Source organism: Garra rufa, chromosome 11 (genome assembly GCF_049309525.1).
Source record: "Garra rufa chromosome 11, GarRuf1.0, whole genome shotgun sequence".
Taxonomy (NCBI): Eukaryota; Metazoa; Chordata; class Actinopteri; order Cypriniformes; family Cyprinidae; genus Garra; species Garra rufa.
This window is the reverse complement of record NC_133371.1, coordinates 5,209,936-5,232,477: the sequence shown is the minus strand read 5'-3', so window position 1 is coordinate 5,232,477 and position 22,542 is coordinate 5,209,936. Positions and strand designations below refer to the sequence as shown.

At 34.2% G+C, this 22,542-nt stretch overlaps 1 protein-coding gene across 1 annotated transcript; it reads left to right on the top strand.

Annotated features, from left to right (window-relative positions):
- The first annotated feature begins 1,106 nt into the window (after positions 1-1,106).
- LOC141345826 (uncharacterized) lies at positions 1,107-14,145 on the top strand. Its single transcript, XM_073850746.1, has 5 exons — positions 1,107-1,278; positions 3,290-3,542; positions 6,355-6,907; positions 9,827-10,123; positions 11,491-14,145. Exons 2-5 carry the CDS (start codon positions 3,304-3,306, stop codon positions 11,668-11,670), a joined length of 1,269 nt encoding a protein of 422 aa, XP_073706847.1. The 5' UTR covers positions 1,107-1,278; positions 3,290-3,303; the 3' UTR covers positions 11,671-14,145.
- Positions 14,146-22,542: the final 8,397 nt, after the last annotated feature.

The following is a 22,542-nucleotide window of genomic DNA, read 5'->3' as shown; positions in this document are numbered from 1 at the left end:
CCCTCCTGTTCTTCCCTCCACAGAACCTGGCCACGAAGAGGAACCCCCTCCCCCCTTGGTCCTGGAGGAAGGTTCCATATACTCTGTTCGGGAGATCCTGCAGTCCCGACGTCGCGGTGGGGTCTTGGAATATCTAGTAGACTGGGAAGGATACGGACCAGAAGAGAGATCATGGGTACCTAGAGATGACATACTAGATCCTGCCCTTCTGGAGGATTTCCACAACACTCATCCTGACTTTCCAGCACCTCGGGGACGAGGTAGACCACCGCGACGTCGGAGATCTCGGCCCTCAGGAGCGGGCCCTGGGGAGGGGGGTAATGTCACGGATTGGCCAGGTTCTTCCACCTCCCTCACACAGCGATCACTCTCACCTGAATTCTAAAGACACACACTTGCACGCAATCAACCCCAGCACATTTAAGCACACCACACACAGCCATCAGTGTCCGGGCTCATTAGTTCGAAAGCGGACTCATCGTGCAACTCTGCCAAAGTTCACGAAACCTACCTTGCTACTTACCTGTGACTACTTACCTGTATATCTGCTCTGTTCCACTCTGTCTGTAGAATCGGCCGCTTCCAGTCTCCAGTGTGTGTGTGTGCCATAAGTCTGCATCTCGTCACCGCCGGCGTGCGTGTGTATCTTCACTCGAAGTCCTCCTCTCATCGTTCCTGCAAAAAAGGAAATCATCCTAAATCAACCTTCCGATCCATCCAAGATTCAATACTCATCTATACAGCTCTACTTACCCGGCTCTGCACGTCATCCTCTTCATTGCTCTGCTGTTTATAAATAAACCTTATTATCTCTCACTTACCTCTCTCGTCGGTCTGCTTCCTTAACACCCTGATGGAAAACTATACTCATTCCAAACATTAAAAATGCATTTAATTGTTAAAAGATTTCAATAAGCAAAATCTCAAATATAGCACATCTCAAATACAATGTAATACAGTAAAAGAGACAATTGCATACAGTGTGTAATGTAATGTAATTGTGCCACAGCAACCATCAGGCATGCGCAGCTCCAAACCTCCCTCTCTCTCTCTTTCTCTCTCTCTCTCATTCTCACTCTCTCGTCTGTGCCATCATATAATAACAGTGCTCTGAAAAGCCCATTCTCACCATAGCAACCTCAGATGAACATAAAACACTTGATGAACGATATCACAGGGGGTGGAAAGACCGGACTTGCGTGTTATGTCACCCTGAGAAATCTATTCAACAGCACACTGGAGAGAAGCAAGACATCATGGAGTAACTGGCACTCACAGGTAACTTCTGTCTCCTTTCCAGTCAACTCAGTTGGACGGATCCACACATTGAAAAGCAAATCTCTGGTAATGTGTGTTCGTGCAAATGCTCATTTAAATTCACAAGAAATTATGCAAGTTATCTTATGAACTGATAAGTGTTTGTGGTGCCATTTAAAATAGCAGTTTAATAGCTGTTACTAAGAACTATGACTCAAATAATTTCATTGTAAAAGCTCTATATTTTAAATGTCTAGTTGTTAATCTTCATCAGCAGCAGTGTATCTGTGCGGTTGCGTTTTAAAAGATATTTTGCCTTGATAAATGGCAAGGGCAGGAGCCAGTTGTCCGCCCACATAATCCCGAACTCCCACGACATGACAGGCCGTGAACGCCTCCAGATCTCCTGTGGCTCATAGCTTGACGTGGAACACGCTTTCACACTAAGAATAACACTTACGCTGTAATCTTTTTAAACTACATCTCTTTTTTATCTGTCACATACTTAGAGTTGCAAATCTACATTGCTTTCTTTCTTCTGAGGAACATAAAAGAAGATTATTTTGAGAAATGTATTTTTTGCTCATACAATGGATGTCAGTGGTTACTAAAAACAACACACCACAATCCACAATTAAAGAAAGTCATAAGTGAGTAAAGGTTGATGGAATTGACATTTTTGGGTGAACAAAAAAATTGTAGCAACTTTTATTTTAAACAAACTTTAAAATAAATACTTTTTCAAACAAGGCGAGAGACTGCAGGTGAATAGGTTAAAAAAATTAACTAATAGCTATCACCTTACTTACTCAGATGACTGATTACATTGATAACTGCAAACATTTTTTGTATTACAAGTTTTCGAAAATGTTAGGTTTAAATATGGAAATGATAAATTATTTAATGAAATATGTGATAATTTGCATACATTTCTAGTACAAAAATCTAAACACTGGATCAAGTCAGTTTTAAAATTCTTGTTTAATTTTTTTTTTTTTTTTTTTTTGACATATTAGAGTCAAATGTTTTTACAGAGGGGATCTCATTTTGTCTCCATAATTCAGAAAAAAAACTTCTTTTTTTTTAAACCAACAGAAAACCATGCATTTTTTAGTAAAAGTAAAATGTTGTATAAAATCAAGCTAATTGTATATGAACAAATCCCTCTGTAAAAATCTTCAAGATATAGACAGGAATAAAAATGTAAAGTGTGGTGTGTGTAAGTGCTACTGAAGTGGAGATTTATGGCTCAATGTAGGAGAAAAACTCATTTTGAGAAAACGGCCTTTATGCATTGTAATTGAAATCTATTGACAAAAATAGATAAAGTGCTATAAAAGAAACACCTAACAGTGTATTTTAGATGTTTTCTTTCCACTAGTCTAAAAAAACACTTTATTGAGAAAGCAAAAAGCCCAAAATCTCAAACTTGACAGGTGCATGAAAAAACAGCATTGTATTAAACTTTGTCTCAGATGGTGTGGCATATTGCGGAGAGATTTAGAATTAAAAACCCTATAGACTTAATAATATCACTAAAATGTTTTCCATGTGTAAGTCCTCTATAAATGACAGACTGCCAGTAAAGTTAATGAAAACCTCTAAAATAGTAATTGCAGCCGTTGTTACCATGACAACCGTGTCTCCAGATGGAATTACAGCAGGAAGACAGATCAAAAGAGTCTTTGAAAACATGCACTGATCTCTGTTGAAATTTTGGAACTTTATTAGTTACGTAAGCGCTCCAGTGATTTACACAAACTGGAAATTGATCATACTTTAAATGTAGGTCCAATTTAGTGATGTAACCAAACTGGCTCAGAGTTTTCTAACTTCTGTAAACTTTTACCACCCCCTGGTGGAATGAGTATATAGTTATTAAAAACTTTCATTTTTTTTTTTTTTTTTTTTACAACTGTACATACTCTTTTAGTTCAGTGTGATCCTTCCTAATGAGCAATGAAAATAAAATAAATACTTTATTTGTTTTTTGTTTTTGCTAACTTCACACCATGACCTTTTTCCTCCACAGACTATTCTCCAGTCATGGCCCACGCAGGCCCAGAGGTGCACTGGAGGTGGTTGGAGCTCCATGACTCGGTGTCTATGGGGTCGGTGGAGAGGAAGGTCCGGACGGCTGCAGGAACCAGACAGTGGAGGATCCACCGTCGACCCAAACCCAAACACTCTCTCCTGGACGAGCGCAGGCTGCATTACGCTGCTTGGGAGGGATGTCTGGACCAAGTCAAGGCCATGCTGGAAGACGGCGTGCCTGCTAACTGCCAGTTAGTGATTTATAACCTTGCAGGAACAGTTCATTAATAAAAAATAAAAAAACTGCCATTATATTCATGTCATTCCAAACACGTATACTGCACATTTTTTGAATGATTATGGGTGCATTTACTGAATGAAGTTATTTCTTAGTAGGCTATGAAGACTCTTGACTAAAGGTATGCCTTTTTCACACATGTACCCCTAACTTTACCTTAGGAAGTTGCTTAAGGTATACGTTCTCACATGTGGCGCTGTCCAAGGTGGTGGTGCTGAATCGATTGCATTGATCAGGATTCAGGGGATCTTAAAAAAATAATCCAGACTGCAAACTAAATCCAATTCTGGATGTTTTATATGTAGATCTGTCTATAATGGTTGATAAATGATCATTAAAGGGATAGTTCACTCAAAAATGAAAATTGTATGGTTATCTGCTTACCCCCAGGGCATCCAAGATGTAGGTGACTTTGTTTCTTCAGTAGAACACAAATGACGATTTTTAACTCAAACCGTTGCAGTCTGTCAGTCATATAATGGAAGTCAATGGTTACCAAATCTTTAAGAGTTAAAAAAACATACACAGACAAAACCAAATTATACATTGAGGTCTTAAGACACAAAACGATTGGTCTGTGCAAAAAACTGAACAGTATTTATATCATTATTTACCTCTGATTCACTGCAGCATTCTTCTGTCCAGACTGCGTTCACCCAGATACTGCCCTCCAAAGGCAAAGCGCAGTAACTACACATTTGGTCAAAATTGAGTTAAGGCTTAAAATGGACTTTGTGACAACTGTTTTGTCTTGTGGCAAAGTCTTCTGGTTCAATTTTGTCCCGTTTCATGTTTGACTAGCAGTTGTAAAAACTTTAAAGGCATTTTTCTCAGTTTCAGTGTTCGCGTAGATGCTGCACTTTGCCTTTGGAGGGCAGGATAGATGCATACGCAAAAGCGGTCTATAATGCGTATATGTCACTCATTGTTTACATAGTGCATATTGGCCTCTCAAAATGGTAATTACTTGTGCTTATCCTGATTCTGGCAACTGATTAAAAACTAAAAGATTACGTTTCCTTATGCGAACTCATCTGGGAGTGTTGACTTTTCACTGACTACATTACCAGATCATGTTATTGCGTCACACGCCGGCTGTTGTGAACGTGCTCAGGACAGTTGGACATTGCGGTGAATCAGAGGTAAATAATGATATAAATACTGTTCAGTTTTTTGCACAGACTGATCATTTTGTGTCTTCAGACCTAAATGTATCGTCACAAGCCGTAGTGTTTAATTTGGTTTGGTCTGTGTATGTTTTTTTTTTTTTTTTTGTCTTAAAGATTTGGTAACCGTTGACTTAACGGTTTGAGTTAAAAATCTTTGTTTGTGTTCTACTGAAGAAACAAAGTCACCTACATCTTAGATGCCCTGGGGGTAAGCAGATAAAAATCTAATTTTCATTTTTGGGTGAACTATCCCTTTAAACTTAGTTTAAAGCCTTAAAATATATATATTCATCATATAAAGGGATAATATCTCTTCGCCTAGACGTAAATCAGTTTAGCTCATTTCATATAGATTCATTTTACGAAGACTTTTTTACCTTTTTGGAACTTTTTGGTTGACTTTGGCTACACTTTCAATAGGGGAACAGAAACCTATCAGGTTTCATTAAAGGGGTCATCAGATGCCCATTTTCCACAAGTTGATATGGTTCTTAATGAAAAGACTATAACATACTTAGGTTAAAATTTCAAACATAGACGCATTTAAGCAGATCAGAGGCGCATGCCCTTCAAAAACAATGGTGGACTGTTTACAACTCACTCAGGGCAGGTCTAAGGTGAGACGGCCGTGTCAATCGATAGTTGTGGGAGGGGCCTTTGTAGATCTACGTAATTCTGCCAGGAACCTCAGAAAAGCTTGATCTGAGAAAGTGATTATTATTAGGGATTTTAAAAAAGGTGGATATTTATCATTATAGAGTGGTTGTGTACACACACTGCCAACACACATTTATGTTCAAAGAACATGTAAAAGTGTATTTTGCATACGATTAAAGTAAATTGTGGTTCGAAGATTAACCAAAGTTTTATGTGTTTGGAATGACACGAGGCTGTGTAAATAATGACTAAATTTTTATATTTGGACCAACTATTTGATTACATTTTTACATTTAAATATAAATTAAACTTCTTGTTTCCAGCCAAAATATCAAAAAAATCTTAAATCAAAAAGGATTTTCTAGACAAGTAAAAAAAAATCTTGTTTTTTAAAAAAAGTCAAAATTAAATTAGTTTTTACCTAGAACAAGAAAATAATCTGCCAATGGGGTATGCAAAAAAATCTAATTTCAAACAGAAAAAAAAATTATTTTTCTTACCCCATTGGCAGATTATTTTGCTTGTTTCAAGCAAAAACACTTAATGTTGGCTTGTTTTTTCTGAAAACAAGAAAATATTTTTACTTGTCTAGAAAATCCTTCTTGATTTAAGAATGTTTAGATATTTTAGCTGGAAACAAGACAAAAAAAATCTAAGTAAGAAAAGCATTTTTTTGCAGTGTAGAAAAAAATATTTTAACTTTAATATGACAAGTTACACTTACCACTTTTTTGTTAACATTTTTTTGCTATATTGTTGTTTATGTTGCACTTTTTTCATTATTATGCCTCAGTGAAATAAGTATTTGTGTCACACGTTAGTAACATAAGGCACCAGTGTAAAAATAGTAACGTCTAATACCATAAAAAGGTTGTTGTGTTATTCCCAAAATAAATATATAGACATATTTTTGCTGACTGTGCTATTTTGCACTTCCAGGGACCCGTATGGTTGGACAGCTGTCCACCACGCCTCTTTCAAGGGTCATCTCATGCTGATCAAGTTCCTGTTGCAAACTGGCCAAGTGGAGGTAAATAGCCAGGACTTCTTCAACTGCACTCCCTTGCACCGCTCCTGCAGTGGAGGAAACCCCGAGACCACAGACTTCCTCCTCCAGAAGGGGGCGTCACATTCAGCACGGTCCAGCTCCGGCCAGACGCCCCTTCACTTGGCTGCAGCCAGCGGACACCTGGGCACGGCTCGGGTTCTGCTCCAGCACTTGGCCTCACCGAACCCCCAGGACTTTCATAAGTGGACACCCCTGCACTGGGCAATTTTTGGAGGCTGGGGGGATGTGGCAGAACTCCTGCTAGATAATGGGGCAGACGTGGAGGGAGGAAAAGGTGTGGGCATGAGCCCTCTGCAGTTGGCGGTGTTGGTGGGGAATGAGGCGGGGGTGAGGCTACTGCTCCACCGAGGTGCAGATGCCAATATGAGGGGTCCTAACGGCCGCACAGCTATGCACCTTTGTGCCTGCTCTGGAGACAAGAAGGTGATTGAATATGAGCTGATCAGCTTTAAACATACTAACATGTAAAACAACCAACCATCGTTTGTTTGGTTTAGGAGCATAAACAATATAAAAAAGATTATACCCCAATAATTGACTGTTGTAGAAAAAAGCAAAAAAGCAAAAATTACAGTTATTACTACCTTCAAAGATTTGATTTTCATTAAACTGGCAAGTCTTAAAGTTTTATTCTAAGAATGGCTTGTAATATCAACCTGGTAACTTTTACACTGCCAAAAATGCTTTTCTTAGTTAGATTTTTTGTCTTGTTTCCAGCCAAAATATCTACAAATTCTTAAATCAAGAAGGATTTTCTAGATGAGTAAAAATTATTGTCAAGTCAAAATTAAGTGTGTTTTGCTTGAAACAAGCAAAATAATCTGCCAATGGGGTAAGAAAAATAATCTTGTTTTCTGTTTGAAATAAGATTTTTTATTTTATTTATTTATTTATTTTTTTTCTGAAAACAAGAAAATAATTTTTACTTCTTGATTTAAGAATTTTTTTATATTTTGGCTGGAAACCAAACAAAAAATATAAGAAAAAAAGCATTTTTTTGCAGTGTAAACATGGTTTAAAGCAGTTTAAGAAGTTGCAATGCAACTCTAGGTTTTCACAAATGCTTTAGAATGTGCAAGATGCAGTCAATTAATACCATTTCTTATATCAGTCAATTGAAAATTATGGTTTCTAGTTTAAACCTGTTCTGTTTAGTTTGCAAATAACACTTCCCATAGAAAAAAATGTAAATATTCAAGTCTTTTTAAGTCTTTATTTTTATTAAAACCTGTTAACTGTCACCATCCCGTATACAGGATGCCTAAATATACTTCACTAAATTACAATTAAATCCTAATGTAATCATGACAAACTATATATCACTGGAAAGGTTTAAGACTCCTAAATAGATATTTTACCTTTTTTTTGTTACAAATTATGTAGGAACAATGTTAGATTAATTTATGACAAGAGTGCACCAAGAGTCTATTACAAATCTACATCATAACAGGAGTTCTGACCTCTGTCACAAAAAGTCTTTATTCCGTTGCCTTTTTGCCTATCACATGTTTTAGTAATCAACATAATTTATATACCATTTGAAAGCTTAAAATCTTAAAATTCTTCCTGTAAAAAATCCTTTGGAAATCAGATATTGCGTTATCATAGAAATAGCACTTCAAAATCTTTTAGCGGTCTCCTCCCCCTTAGCGGGGGTGTCATATTACAAAATGTATTACGATCTTTTAGAATCAAAACTTTTTTATTTTGTGATAGATGTAATATTAAGAGAGAAATTGATAGATTTGGGACAGAAATTCATAAAAAAATTCAATACAGTTTGGGTGGCCACTGTGGCTTTTTCTGGTATAACGCCTAAACAAAATTGCATATGAACCTCAATTTTTTTTATATCAACTTCAAATTTGGAACACAACTAGACATATTATTTATTTTAGGTATAATATAAGAAAAAATAGTACAATACATTTTCTTTACAGTAAATTTAAACTGCTACTAAATTTAGACTTCACTAATCTGCTAATTGACTTCTTTAAAAAGAGACCAACCTTAGGTCTGTATTTAAAAGCGCTTATGAATTATAATAATTTAAGTTTGGATAGTGCACTCTCGTGAATTTTTCAAAAATAGGGATGACAGTAAAGGGGTTAAGTAAATCTTTATCTTAAGTTAAAATTCTAGTTTTATATTATAGCTAAGCTTTTATTTATGGTGAAATTGTAAAAATCCCCCCAAAATATTATGTTGACCTACATTATGAAACATTTTGGCTTGTGTCTAAAGAAAATATATTAAGTGTGTGTTTATAATCAATAATCTGTATGAACTGTATAAACATAGTATGAATGTTTTGTCATTTTAAAAAAAATGTTTTTGATTAATATGAACTTACAATTTAAGGTTTGAGCCAAACCATACATATAACATTTTGGGGGAAAAAAAACAAGCTTTTTTTCAGTTAAGTACTACTACAGTTTGTTAATTCAATGTTGGATATTTAGACATATACAAATAAAAATACCACGGTTGCCCATAACATGGATGGGCAAAACATCACAGTTACTAACTGTTTTTAGGAAAAATGTTAAAAACTCAATTACGTTTGTGGCTGTACTGTAAAAAAAAAAACTAAAAAACACAATTTGTTGAGTAAACTTAACATAGTTTGTTACCCTGCTGCCAGTCAGCTTAAATAAGTATAGTCAACTTGAAATGTTAAGTTGTACTAAGAGACAACTTAGATATTTGAGTTGACGTAACAAAAAAAATGGTTTGTTAAACTTAAAAGCTGGGTAAGCTACCTGGCTGCCTTAAAATTTTAAGTTGAATGAACTCAAATATCAAAGTTGACTAAACTTTTCTGCATTTACTGAACTTAAAGTTATAATGCCTTATAACTTTAAGTTCAGGAAACTCAGAAAAGTTTAAGTAACAAATTATTTAAAGTGTGGAAAATTGGCTAGTGAGATGCCGCTTGATGACATGTAAAATGATACATGAAACTGTTAGATGGTTTAAAACAAGATTAAATAATGTAATGCTATCCAATGTTATCCAGCACTGATCATGTGATGCTGAAATGAAACAATCTGTAGACATAAAGTGTCCTATAAACACCTCAATGCATTTGTTTCCAATCAACCCCATTACCACAGCCTAACTTGCATTTGCCAAGACTCTAAATTCAAGGTCTTGCTGCCCTTTTGGCTACGTTCTGTCAGAGTCAAGCCAAATGCATGCTGTGAAACAGATGGCATTTGTGTGGGTGAAGGGCAGTGTGCTGTTCCTGTCTCCTTAGCACCAATTGATCTTTCTTTTACTCTCTGTTTTCCTTCCTCCGTCGTCTGTCTCGTTTAAACCGTATCTTCTTCTTCCCTATAGATCCTCCAGCAGCTGTTAACAGGAGGGGCTAAGGTTGATGTCAGGGATGGGGATGTGGCGTCTCCTCTGCATCTGGCTGCCCGCAGCGGCTCCAGGGCTGTGGTGCACTTGTTGATTCTGAATGGAGCTGGACTTGAGGACAAGGACAACCTCAAAATGACCCCACTGCACTACTCAACGCTCAGGGACAATGTTGAGGCTGCCAAACTTTTGCTGCACTATGGGGCAGATGTGAATTCTGTGGAGCGGCTCGGACAGACACCTTTGCACTTGGGTTCTGAGAGGGGTCACTGCAAGGTGTGTTGATTCTGTGTCATTTTTATGTTTTCCATAAGTTTATACTCTACACTAAAAAAATTTAAAGGGGTCATCGGATGCAAATCTAACTTTTACATGTAGTTTGAACATAAATGTGTGCTGGCAGTTTGTGAACACCCAGTGGTATTTTTTAATCTTTAAAAGTAATATCCCCTTTTTAAAATCAGGTCATTCTCAGCTTCTTGTCGTTGTGATGTCACATGGACAGAGGCCACTCCCACGATAGTTGATTGACATGAGCGCCTTACCTTAGCTCCGCCCTCACTGAGCTGAAACAGTCCGACTCCAATCTCCATTGTGTGACTCAGGTGCAGAGGAAGACAAGAATGTCTCAGATTGAGCGATTGAGGTGTTCTGTTGTTGGATGTAATAATGAACATAGCAGTAGTCATTTACTCCCGACATCTGAGCCGCTGAAGATGCAGAGGATAACGTTACTTTCGTTTTTGAAAGGAAAGCGCTGATCCCGATCTACATATGCGTTTATGTTGGTGTGAAACATTCCTGATGCAGCTTCACCCACAGCAGAAGTGAATATAAGGATTTTTATGCATCTTTGCAAATGGCCTTTCTTAATAATTTGGCTGTTGGCAAGTTTCTCTTCTGAACGCGCTAAACGCAGCTAAAGTAAACATTACGGCTCATAATCCCACAGCAGAGAGGGGCGGGGCGAGCAGAGCTCATTTAAAGGGACCATGAAATAAAATAAGTTGATCTTTTGCAGAGCTGATTTTGACAAGATAAAAGGGTGTTTTGTTACACTACTGTTAAGAATTTTTAACCAAAGTATATTATCGACTTTCAATTAAAGGGGTCATCGGATGCCCATTTCCACAAGTTCATGTGATTCTTTAGGGTCTTAATGAAAAGTCATAATATACTTATAAATGCAAATTTTCAATAGTAGTGTAAAAAAACAGCCTTTTACCTTGTCAAAATCAGCTCTGCAAAACTCAACTCATTTTAAGACATGGCCCCTTTAAAAACGAAAGTAACGTTTTCCTCTGCATCTTCAGTAAATGACGACTGCTATGTTCATTATTATATCCAACAACAGAACACCTCAATCGCTCAATCGGAGACATTCTTGTCTGCACCTGAGTCACACAATGGCGATCGGAGTCGGACTGTTTCGGCTCAATGAGGGCGGGGCTAAGGTAAGGCGCTCATGTCAATCAACTATCGTGGGAGTGGCCTCTGTCTGTGTGACATCACACCCACAAGAATGATGACCACTTTAAGTATTTGGAAGAAGCCTTTTATGGTCACCAATTGAGTTGTCATCTGCGATTTGGCTTTCCTGTGGGAAAATGTAGGAAACTTATATCTTGTGATTCAATCCACAGGTGCTCAAGGTTCTGCTAGACAAAGGTGCTGATCCCGCTATAAGGAGCAGTTGGAGAGAGACAGCAGAGGACGTTGCAAGGGCACACAATCAGCTAGGAGTAGTGCAGCTCCTTCAGCAACACCAGGTGGTCAGGATGAGAGAACAAGCTCAGGACAACATGGAGAGAGAGAAGAAATAACAGTGATTTAAGGCCTAGTTCACACTGAAGATTAAAACTGTAATGATAACTATAACATTTTAGTATTCATTTTAATTCCAAGAGGAATAACATCCATTGAGTTCTTTCCATCTTATACATGATTACACATTGACAGACGAACAAAATCCACCTGACTTTAAAGGGCTCAAGTTGTCATTATAGTTATCTTTATACTTGCGAGTTGCATTCCTAAAATATTTACAGTTGAGGTCAAAAGTTTACATACACCTTGTTTATTATTTGACCAAAATAAGAGAGCTCATGCAAGATCATACAAAATGCATGTTATTTTCAGTGTTGGGGAAAGTAATGCATTACAATATTGAGCTACTCCCTAAAAAAGTAACTAATTACGTTACTTAGTTACTTTTTATGGAAAGTAATGCGTTATGTTACTTTTGCGTTACTTTTTAAATCTGGCCAGGGCTTGCTTGTTTGCTAGTTATATTTTGTCAAATGTAAAAGCCTTTTCACACCGAAAGCCTCGGGCTTAGAGAAAAGTAAATTCCGCAGAAGAAAAGTGTCAACTCTTCAGCAATAAGAAAAAAGGAAAACAAATGTTAGATTATCTTGAGTCATTTTTTCTTGTTAGTTTGGATGAATTGGATCATCGAAGGTCGGCAGCAAAGACATCGGTTAATAAAATGGGATTAAATACATAAAGGATATTTGTATCATTTAACATATTTAATTATTGCAGGTTTGCGTTGAATTTCACTGTTTTTATTCATTTTGAGGAATACTGTATCTGTTATTTTAGTGAGTGAGATGAATTAATGCATGTTCACATTTATTCTAGAACTAAAGTAACATCTTACTCACAATTTCCCTCAACATGGGGACAGGAGAGCTTTTAATCAATAAATGGAGGGAAAAGTAACTGGCGTCACTTATTTGAAAAAGTAACTCAGATATTTTCTTGTTAATTAAACTTTAAATGTACTAGTTACTTGGAAAAAGTAATATTATTACATAACTTGTGTTACTTATAATGCGTTACCCTCAACACTGGTTATTTTTTATTTAGTACTGACTTGAACAAGAGAAAATAATAGTTGAAATTATCAAAATGACCCTGTTCAAATGTTTACTTACACTTGATTCTTAATACTGTGTTGTTACCTCAATGATCCACAGCTGTGTTTTTTGTTTGTTTAGTTGTTCATGAGTCTCTTGTTTGTTCTAAACAGTTAAACTGTCTGCTGTCCTTCAGAAAAATCCTTCAGGTTTCACAAATTATTTGGTTTTTCAGCCTTTTTGTGTATTTGGACCCTTTCCAACAAAGACTGTATGATTTTAAAATCCATCTTTTCACACTGAGGACAACTGAGGGACTCATATTCAACTATTACAGAAGGTTCAAACGCTCACTGATGCTCCAGAAGAAAACACAGTGGATTAAAATCCAGGGGGTGAAAACTTTTTGAATTTAAGATCAGGGTAAATTTGACTTATTTTGTCTTCTGGGAAACATGTAAGTATTTTCTGTAGCTTCTGAAGGGCAGTACTAAATGACAAAAAAATGATATTTAGGCAAATGCACACATCTATATTCTGTTCAAAAGTTTTCACCCCCACAGCTCTTAGTGCATTGTGTTTCTTTCTGGAGCATCAGTGAGTGTTTGCACCTTCTGTAATAGTTGTATATGAGTCCCTCAGTTGTCCTCAGTGTGAAAAGATGGATCTTAAAATCATACAGTCATTGTTGGAAAGGGTTCAAATACAAAAAAAATGTTGAAAAATCAAAGAATTTGTGGGACCTGAAGGATTTTTCTGAAGTACAGCAGGCAGTTCAGGACAAACAAGGGACACATGAACAACTATAGCTAAACAATAAACAAAAAATAAAAAACAGCTGTGGACCATTCAGGTAACAACACAGTAGTAAGAATCACGTGTATGTAAACTTTCGAACAGGGTCATTTTTATAAATTCAACTATTATTTTCTCTTTTATGTGAAATATCTTATTCATCTCAGTACTAAATAAAAAATAACATGCATTTTGTATGATCCTTCTTATTTTGGTCAGATAATTAATGTGTATGGTCACATTTACCATTATTTTAATAGGAATCCACTTAAGCAAGAATTGAGGGCAAAAGATTTCCCCTTGCAGATTTTCTTGGTTTCAAGTTGTCACACAAATTTACTGCACTGACCAACAGAGAGCTACTTGGTTTGAAAGTAACGTCTGTGCTTCATACATTACGACATTGAAAATAGACCTTTTTTGCATGCAAAAATTTTACAAAAAATGTGACTGCGACTGGAATTACTGTTTGTTCCATTTCAAAACATTGCCATTGTAACCATAACCTTTTTGTCAAAATATACCATAATTATGACCAGGGCAGTTGCTAGAAATCATGGGACATGGAACAAATTCTTGAGTTATTGTATTTAATTGTATTATTTTTTTCTTGATGGTGGTGGATAAATCCTCTGATAATAACTGTAGTGCCTATATTATTTTGTCGTAAAGTGTTATATTTTTAAGAGTCTATATGGAAAAAAAAAATCACTGGGGTGACCATTTCTAATAAAAATGGTGAATTAAAGCACACAATACTTTGTTTTATTGCATAGAGGAAACAGCACTGGATCAAAATACCAATAGTTTAATAAATAAAAAAAAAAGGAGATGAATAACATCTTATATTTTTCCAAAAGCAATGCATCTGATTGCATTGATAAATTAAGCAAAATTAGCAATTTTGGAGCTAGTTGGGTAGATATTATGAAGTATCTTACAATGTTTTTCTTTTTTATTTTGTTAGAAATGCAGTACTTTTCAGGGAGGAACCATGCACTTTTTCAGTAAATACTGTCAAAAAGTGTTCCAGTACAATTTCTTGGAGATCATTCATATCAATTTATTTATTTTTATTATGCAATAAACAACAACAATTACAACTACAAACACAAAATAATAACAAAAAGACAAAGAGGGTTACATACATTAATCCAAATCATATTATATTAGCTTATAGGATTTACACCATGAAAGAGTCTTAGAATTATTGCAATAGAGTTTTCTTTGAAAATTTAAATTTATAAATGTAAAATTTAGCAAGGAATAACATTAAATTAATAATAAATTTACAGTGAGAAGGGTTGAAATTCAAAGAGAAACCAAAAAATAAATTTTTGGAGGTTATACAGAAGTTTGGATCTAAGTATTTTTTAACTAAATTAGAAAAGTCAACCCAAAACACTTTACAGTATGTACACACCAAAATAAATGATTGATTGTTTCTTCAGACTGAAGACAAAAAGAGCAATTGGAGGAAATACTATTATTAAATTTAGCAAGTTCACTGTAAACCCTAATGTTGTCTTTACTTAAACAATCAAGTTATGTTGACTAAACATTACTTACAATTTTGTGTGTTGGTCCTGTCACTTAAAAATGTGAGTTAATTTAACTTATTTACCATCAAAATGCATAAACTTAAGATTTTAAGTGTTGTGAGCTCAAAATCATGATTAATCCTTAGAAAAAAAAACATTTTCAAAAGGTCAGTTTCACAAATGTAGTCTTTTTCCTTTTTTTAAAAATTATAATACCATGTGCAAGGTCTTTTCTCTTTTTTAAATCAGAAAACAAATTGCTTCAGTTACAATTATTCACCATAATGGGAACACATTTGGGCTACTTATTTTTATTTATTTTATTTTTGTGACACTGGGTTGCACAGTTTGATTTTAATGCTTTTAAGCAAAGCTGAGGAGCTTCTACTCCCTTCGGAGAGGCGTGCAAATCATACGATTCCCCACATCCACATTCAGCTGTGGTGCGTGCATTATGGTAAAAACAAGTGTTTTGCAAGAATTTTCTTTTTACGCTTGAACCAGATATTAACAGCACAAAGTATGCCAATCTTTATGTAATCCATATAGTAAACTAGTTTGTAAACTCTACAGAGAGCGCAAAATCACATTTCAACTACTAATAGCGAAAGTGCTTTACCGGAAATCTGACATATTATTATAGTTTGAAAATGGCCCGCGCTTACATGCTCACATTTCGCAGTTCTTTATTTTAATGTGATTGGACATGCAAGGAGTTCCGCCTAGCAACAAGAGAGCTGATTTGTCCTTTTGCCGTCGTCTGTTTTGTTGCTGACAAGTTTGAAGACAGAAGTTTTTCTTCTATGTTCGGTAAGTAAATTATGTAAATGTTGATATAAAGTGACGATTTTGAGTGAAATATGCTTATTTAAGTCCTTGTGGTACGTTTCTATAATAAAAGACAACACAGCATGGTCAAACTTTGACAGCGTAGCTATCAAGTAAGTTAACGTTAACTTATATGGATTTGAGATGGTATGATAACTGAGATATCAAATTAACGTTAGTCTTTATTTGATTTGTAAAACCGAAACATATTAGTTAATTCACTTAATCATAGTGTAATTGTGTATTTCTGTGGGAAAGAGCATGGCAGCCACTTCTGAGATCAATTAATTAACAATATATTGTGCATAATGTTATCAAAGTATGAATGAAAAGTCGACAATTTTGACTTGTACAGAGCATTTGTAAAGTATGCACATTTAGTTTTATTTTTGGATAACGCTGTAAGACTACAATCTTAATTATAGATTAATTTTTTTTTTTTACTGATTGTTAAACTTATTATTTTCAACTTTTCTGTTACAGGTTACATGAGGCAATTACATGTGGAAATGTAAGTATTGTGTTTTTGACTCTGCAAGCATTTTTGTTCAGCAAAATAAAATCATGTGTTTTACAACAATTTTCTTTTTTTTTCTTTTTCTTTTTTTGTGGTCTATTCCTTTAACATGATAAAGAAAACCAATTCTTAGCCTTCATTATTTACTAATTATTTATTAGCCTGTAAAGCATTTCTGTGTGGAAGCTAATGTGATTAGTGACCTGATGTTTCCCCCAAGGTTTGCATGGAGTTCAACAGAATTAAAGGCAAAAATCTAATGCAGGAATTCTAGAAAAACCTGGACAGACACAGTTCATGGACCTTTGTAAAACCAGAAGGGGGTCTCCTGGTCAGCGCTTGTTGAACTTTTTACAGAAAATAAAGGTCAGTAATTATTTTAACATAACTTGAAGGATAGAAACCAAAAACGGAAATCCTCTCATCATTTCCTCACCCGTAGTTGTTCCAAAACCTGTATAAATTTCTTTGTTTTGCTGAAACCAAAGGAAGATATTTTGAAGGAATATTTGTAATCAAACTATTTTGGTGCAGCACTGACTTCCCTAGAATTTCTTTTTAGTATGTACATGTGAGTGGTGCATCAAAACAGCTTGGTTTGGAAAAAAAATTAGGGTGAGTAAATGACAGTATTTATTTTAACAATGTAATTTATTGATTATTTTCTCATATCAGTAATCTTTTATGTATTATAATCTAAAATTTTATTTATATCACATACAAATGCTTAAAATAGATTGAAATTGAGTTTTTTGGCTTTAATAGAATTTCATGTTTTAAAGTCAGCCCAGCCAACTGAGGTCCGAACCCTTGTTCTTCGGGGACTGCCTATCATGCTTGGAGATGATGATTCTTCTTTCTTCCAGTCATGTTTAGTAAGTAAATCTGTTCTTAAAAGGGATAGTTCACCCAAAAATTATTACCCCATGGTTTAATGACAATCAAGCCATCCAATCAGAGTTATAATAAAATTTATCCTGGTTCTTCCAAGCTTTTTAATGAGAGTGAATGGGGGATGAAATTTTGAATCTCAAAAAATTCCATCCATCCATCATTAAACTGCCCAACACGGCTCCAGGGGGTTTGTATCAGTTTGTCTAAGAAAATATCCATGTTGGATTAGAATTAGTGTTTAAAAAAAAAAAGCGGGCATCCTGTTAAACATCCATTGATGATAAACCTTGGATTTCTGATCACAATACTATATTTATACGTCTTTTTTTCACTAGGTACCTGATCATCACAACACTATCCTTGATGTGCCAGTGGGGATCTTATTGGAGGACACTGATCTTCAGTCTTCCAATTCCTTGCGTTTGACTTCTTTAGTTGGAATAATTCTTGAAGGCCAAGTGGTGATGGACAAAGTGCAGGACCTCCCACAGGCAATCTGACTTCTCTTCGGTCTGATATACGCACTACACCTGAATTAACCAAGATCACTCACCAACAAGATTGATTTCATCTGGCGTGTACTAATGCCAATGGGACAGAATGCTCTCATGCCAAGAGTGCAGTCTCTGGCAAACCAACTTTTGCTTAAGAAATCAATGTGATACTTTAACATTCTTATAAAAATAATGTTTAAATTGTTAAATGCAGAGTTCTACAACTGATGTGTCGTAGTTAATTTGGTATATTGTTACACCTCTGTAGTATGGTTTTGACAGTAATATTTCAGTATTTTTTTTTTTTTATGAAATTTTGGTGAAATACACAATATGCTGAGTATGTTTTATTTTAGTTTGCTATGTTTGCACAAAGCTTAAATAGTCAAATGCAATGTTTAAATTAAAATAAATACTTGATACTTGAGTGAAGTATATATGTGACCCTGGACCACAAAACCGTTGTTGGTATATTTGTAGCAATAGCCAAAAATACATTGTATGGGTCAAAACTGTTGAAGTTAAGATCATGTTCCATGAAGATTTTTTGTAAAATTCCTACTAATATATATATAAATGTAATTTTTGATTAGTAATATGCATTAAGAGCTTAATTTGGACAACTTTAAAGGTATTTTTATTTTATTTTATTTTTTTTGCACCCTCAGATTCCAGATTTTCAAATAGATGTATCTCGGCCAAATATTGTCCTATCCTAACAAACCATACATCAACAGAAAGCTTATTTATTGAGCTTCTATATGATGTATACATTTCAGTTTTGTAAAATTTTTATGACTGGTTTGTGGTCCAGGGTCACATATGTGCATAGAGTTGTACAATTGATGTACTGCACTAGTTTAGCCACCTTAAGGTGTGGCTATAACTGATTTAGATTACAGTATAGTGTTAACTGTATTTTCATTAATATTGTGACATCTTGACAATAAAAAAAAAACAAAGATTAATTATCTTGTTCATTGTTTTATTTCAGTTCGGTGTGTGCACTAAAAATGCAGTCAAAAATAAGTTTCAGTTTATTTCAGTTACTTTCCATGTTGAGTTAACTTAAATATATAAGTGCATTTGAACATAATCGTTTAAGTATATTGAATAAGTACAAAGTTTATTGAACTGAATGATTTAAGTGTAGTCTACAAAACCGCTAAGTTAAATAAACTTAAATATGCAAGTTTTGGGAGACTTCATTACTCAATTAAATTGAGGCAACGAGTTTACTCAATTACTTTAGTCCAGTCAACTTATTAGGGTTTTCAGTGTTTGTAATTTACCAGATAGCAATTATTGATCATTTTAATGGAGACTTCAACAACTTTATTAGATAAAAATAATTTTTGTCAACGAAGCCAAAACTCTTCCTATATCACCATATTTGTTATTCCAAAAACTCACACAAGCAGGTAAAGAAATCTGAGATCTATTAATAATTAAATGAATGTCTTTGTTTGACATTGTATTGAAAAGTCTTTGGTCAACAAATAAGTTAGTATTGTCAAAAGTTGAAGGGCCAGACTTGACTAAAGATATAACACAATCAGGAATTGCACCAAAAACTATGACGTAGTCTCTTGAGGGGACTGGAAAAGAAAAAGAAAATTCTTGTAACAATTCATGCAAGAATTTTCATATAGATTAATTTTTTTTTTTTTTTTTAATGCTTTAAACAACAGATACAGACAAATACAACAGATATTATAAAGTCAGGGAAACAAAGGATAAATTAAAATAAATAGAATAAAATAAAATAAAAAATTACAGTCAAAGAGATGCATGACCTTTACATTACTCAAAGATGTTGAAGACAGAACACAAATGGACAGTTTTGATTGCTTTTCTATTAGTACTATAAAGACTAGTACAGAAATAGTTTTCCAATTCTTTATAAAACACTGTGAAACAGGGTTTTTTGTGAGTAAATTTACACTTATGAATGTGAAACGTAACTAGTAATGAAAATAGATTAATAACAAAAGCTTCACTATTCATATTATCATAATCAAAATATCCAAAAACAACATTTTCAAAATGCAAATTAAAATTAGAGAGTATCTTTTCTTTGATAAACCATAACTTTTTAACATAACTACAGTGCCAAAAGATGTGGGGTACAGTTTCCAGGTATAAAGAGCAATTGACATCAATATCTCTCTTATTCAAATGGATTTATTTATTTATTTATTTTTATTGTAAGACAAAAAGGAAAACAACAATAAACAGCACTGCATAGAAATACAATAAAAGAAAATAAATAGATAAAAAACAGCACCTCAATCAGTAAGAAAAAGATCGTCATATGCCTTAAGAAACTTGTTATTCTTGTTATCATCAATAAGTTTAAGAGAATGAACAATTCTCTGCGAGAAAGACATCAAATCTAGGTAACATATTAAGAAATTTGGATTTATGAATAAAAAATTTACAATGCAAAAAAAAAAAATGATCAACAAGTTCAGTAGCATGGTCACTACTAGAAAAATATAGAAATATTTCTTTTAGAGTAAATTTGAAATCACATTTTATAAAAGAAGATAGATAACATCTTAAGTTCTCCCAAAGAAATTTAACCTGATCGCAATGAAGTTTCTTCCTCAACTTTACAGAATACACATAAATTAGAAACATCAAAAAAAGAAGCAATTTGGGAGTTTGTTGGGTAAACATTATGCAAAATCTTAAAATGTATCTCTCTGATTTTATTAGAAATGCAAATTTTTCAGGAAGTAACCATGCTTTCTTCCAGTGTATAGTCAACAAAATTAGTCCAGAAAAAGGGGATGTATATACTGAATAGTGTAACATTCGCTTTATAAACTTACTGTTACATTTTTTAATCAAGAAGACAAACTCCATCCAATAAAAGTTTGGGCATAGTTGTTTTTCTCTCATTGAGGTAAAGGTATGTTTTAAATAGATGCATATAACTTGGAGACAAACTTTTGATGACAGAATTGAAAGATCTTGCTGGAAGAGGAAGATTGTACAAAACATATGGATTTTAGTCTCTTTTTTTATTATTATTATTATGCAAACATTTAACATACAAAAAGTACAGAACAGACAAAACCTTTAAAGGAAAATATATTAATAGGACAAAACAACACATCTTGTAAAGTTTCACATACAAAGATAAAGATTTACACATATGGATATTTTTTATTTTTTTTTAACAATCACGCCAGGGGAGAAGACAACTAAAATAACATACAATAAAAGGAGAAAATAAATATACATAAATCATACAAATGCATTGTAAAGCAAAAACATTGTATGTGACCTAACAGCTTTCTTATGCGTAGAGCAGGAAATGGAGGAGATGTAATGTTTTACATTAACAGAAAGTTCAATAAAGGTAGGTTTCTTATTCTGGAATTTCGATTTATGAATGTAAAACTTGGTCAAAATAATTATTAGATTAATTAGATAAAACTCAGAGGTAAAGTTCTTGTCATGGGTAACAAAACCAAACAGTAGCCTACATTTTCCCATTTCAGCATAAAGTCAGGATAAATATGGTCGGCAATATATTTACTTAGTTTACTCCAAAGCAGCCTAGTATGAGGACACATCCAAAATAAGTGCACATGTGTTTCTCTTTGATCTCCACAAAAGGAGCAATTAACATCAACATCTTTTTTAAGCTTCTGTAGGTAATGGTTGGTTGGGCATATGGATTTAGTCAGTTAACTGAGTTTCGCTTTCATTACGTCAGGTACACAACCCGCGGAATGATATGTACTGCACACGGATTTCATTGTAGTTCCTGTCATCAGCGTCACTGGAATTTCCCGTCAGTATCCAGTCACTGGATAGAATCTTAAAATACACATATTTACGGTGGCAATAATACGCCTATAAGTAACTATAACTCCCTTTCTCCAAGGAAAGTGTACTATTTATTTTTTAGAATGCTTTTATGTTGAATAGACTCAGGTCAGCATTATGAAACCTATAATGCTATTTAAAACAAAAAGAAAAATGTTAGGAATTTCGTGTTGTGAACAAAAAAAAACTGCAATTCAAAACAGAAATTACAGCCTGAGAAAATTGTATTTCTAATTTTTACAGAATACACATAACTTGGAAACAGAATTATGCTAATTAATTGCTATGCTTGCTTCTACGTTGAGTTTTATGTATAAATGTATGTTATACGTGTGTAAAATACATTTTATTCGGCTCTATAACACGCCGCGGAAGTGTACCAAGGTTTACGTTACACTTACAGCAATGTTCAATCCTGACAGAAAAATAAACACCTGGAAGCCCAAGTGTAATTTATAGCAGCTGGCTGCATTAAGTTCCATCAGCAGAAGGCGCTGTGAAAAAGATTTTTATTTTCTAAACTAGATTAAATAAAAATGACTAATAATTTCTACCTGTTTGAGAGAGCTTGCGATCCCAGCACAGCTATGAAAATATTTAAAACGACTCTGTGAAAAATACTGGTATATTTATCTAATACTTTCAAAGAAATTATTGTAGGACATAATGATTCTGACTCAACTAAAAGCAATGCTTGTTTTGTTATAAACTTAATTTATTTTCTTTGTCAATTATATATGCGTCAATGTAAGTTTTCTAACAAGACACATTCTCTTGTTTTTTTTTTAAGAATTTAAAAAAATATTTAAATACTATTAAAAAAGCTAGAGGAACTCTTTCATTTTGTAATGACTTTGATTTATTTATTTATTTTTATTTTTTTCATGCTTTCGCTTGTATTCTTAACATCTTGATTTCAGTT

What these genes read in the sequence shown, in the direction of transcription:
- LOC141345826 (XM_073850746.1), top strand. Translation starts at nt 3,304, where the DNA reads ATGGCCCACGCAGGCCCAGAGGTGCACTGGAGGTGGTTGGAGCTCCAT. An exon ending in GGCGTGCCTGCTAACTGCCA is followed by an intron (nt 3,543 to 6,354) that starts GTTAGTGATTTA and finishes TTGCACTTCCAG; the next exon opens with GGACCCGTATGGTTGGACAG. An exon ending in CTGAGAGGGGTCACTGCAAG is followed by an intron (nt 10,124 to 11,490) that starts GTGTGTTGATTC and finishes TTCAATCCACAG; the next exon opens with GTGCTCAAGGTTCTGCTAGA.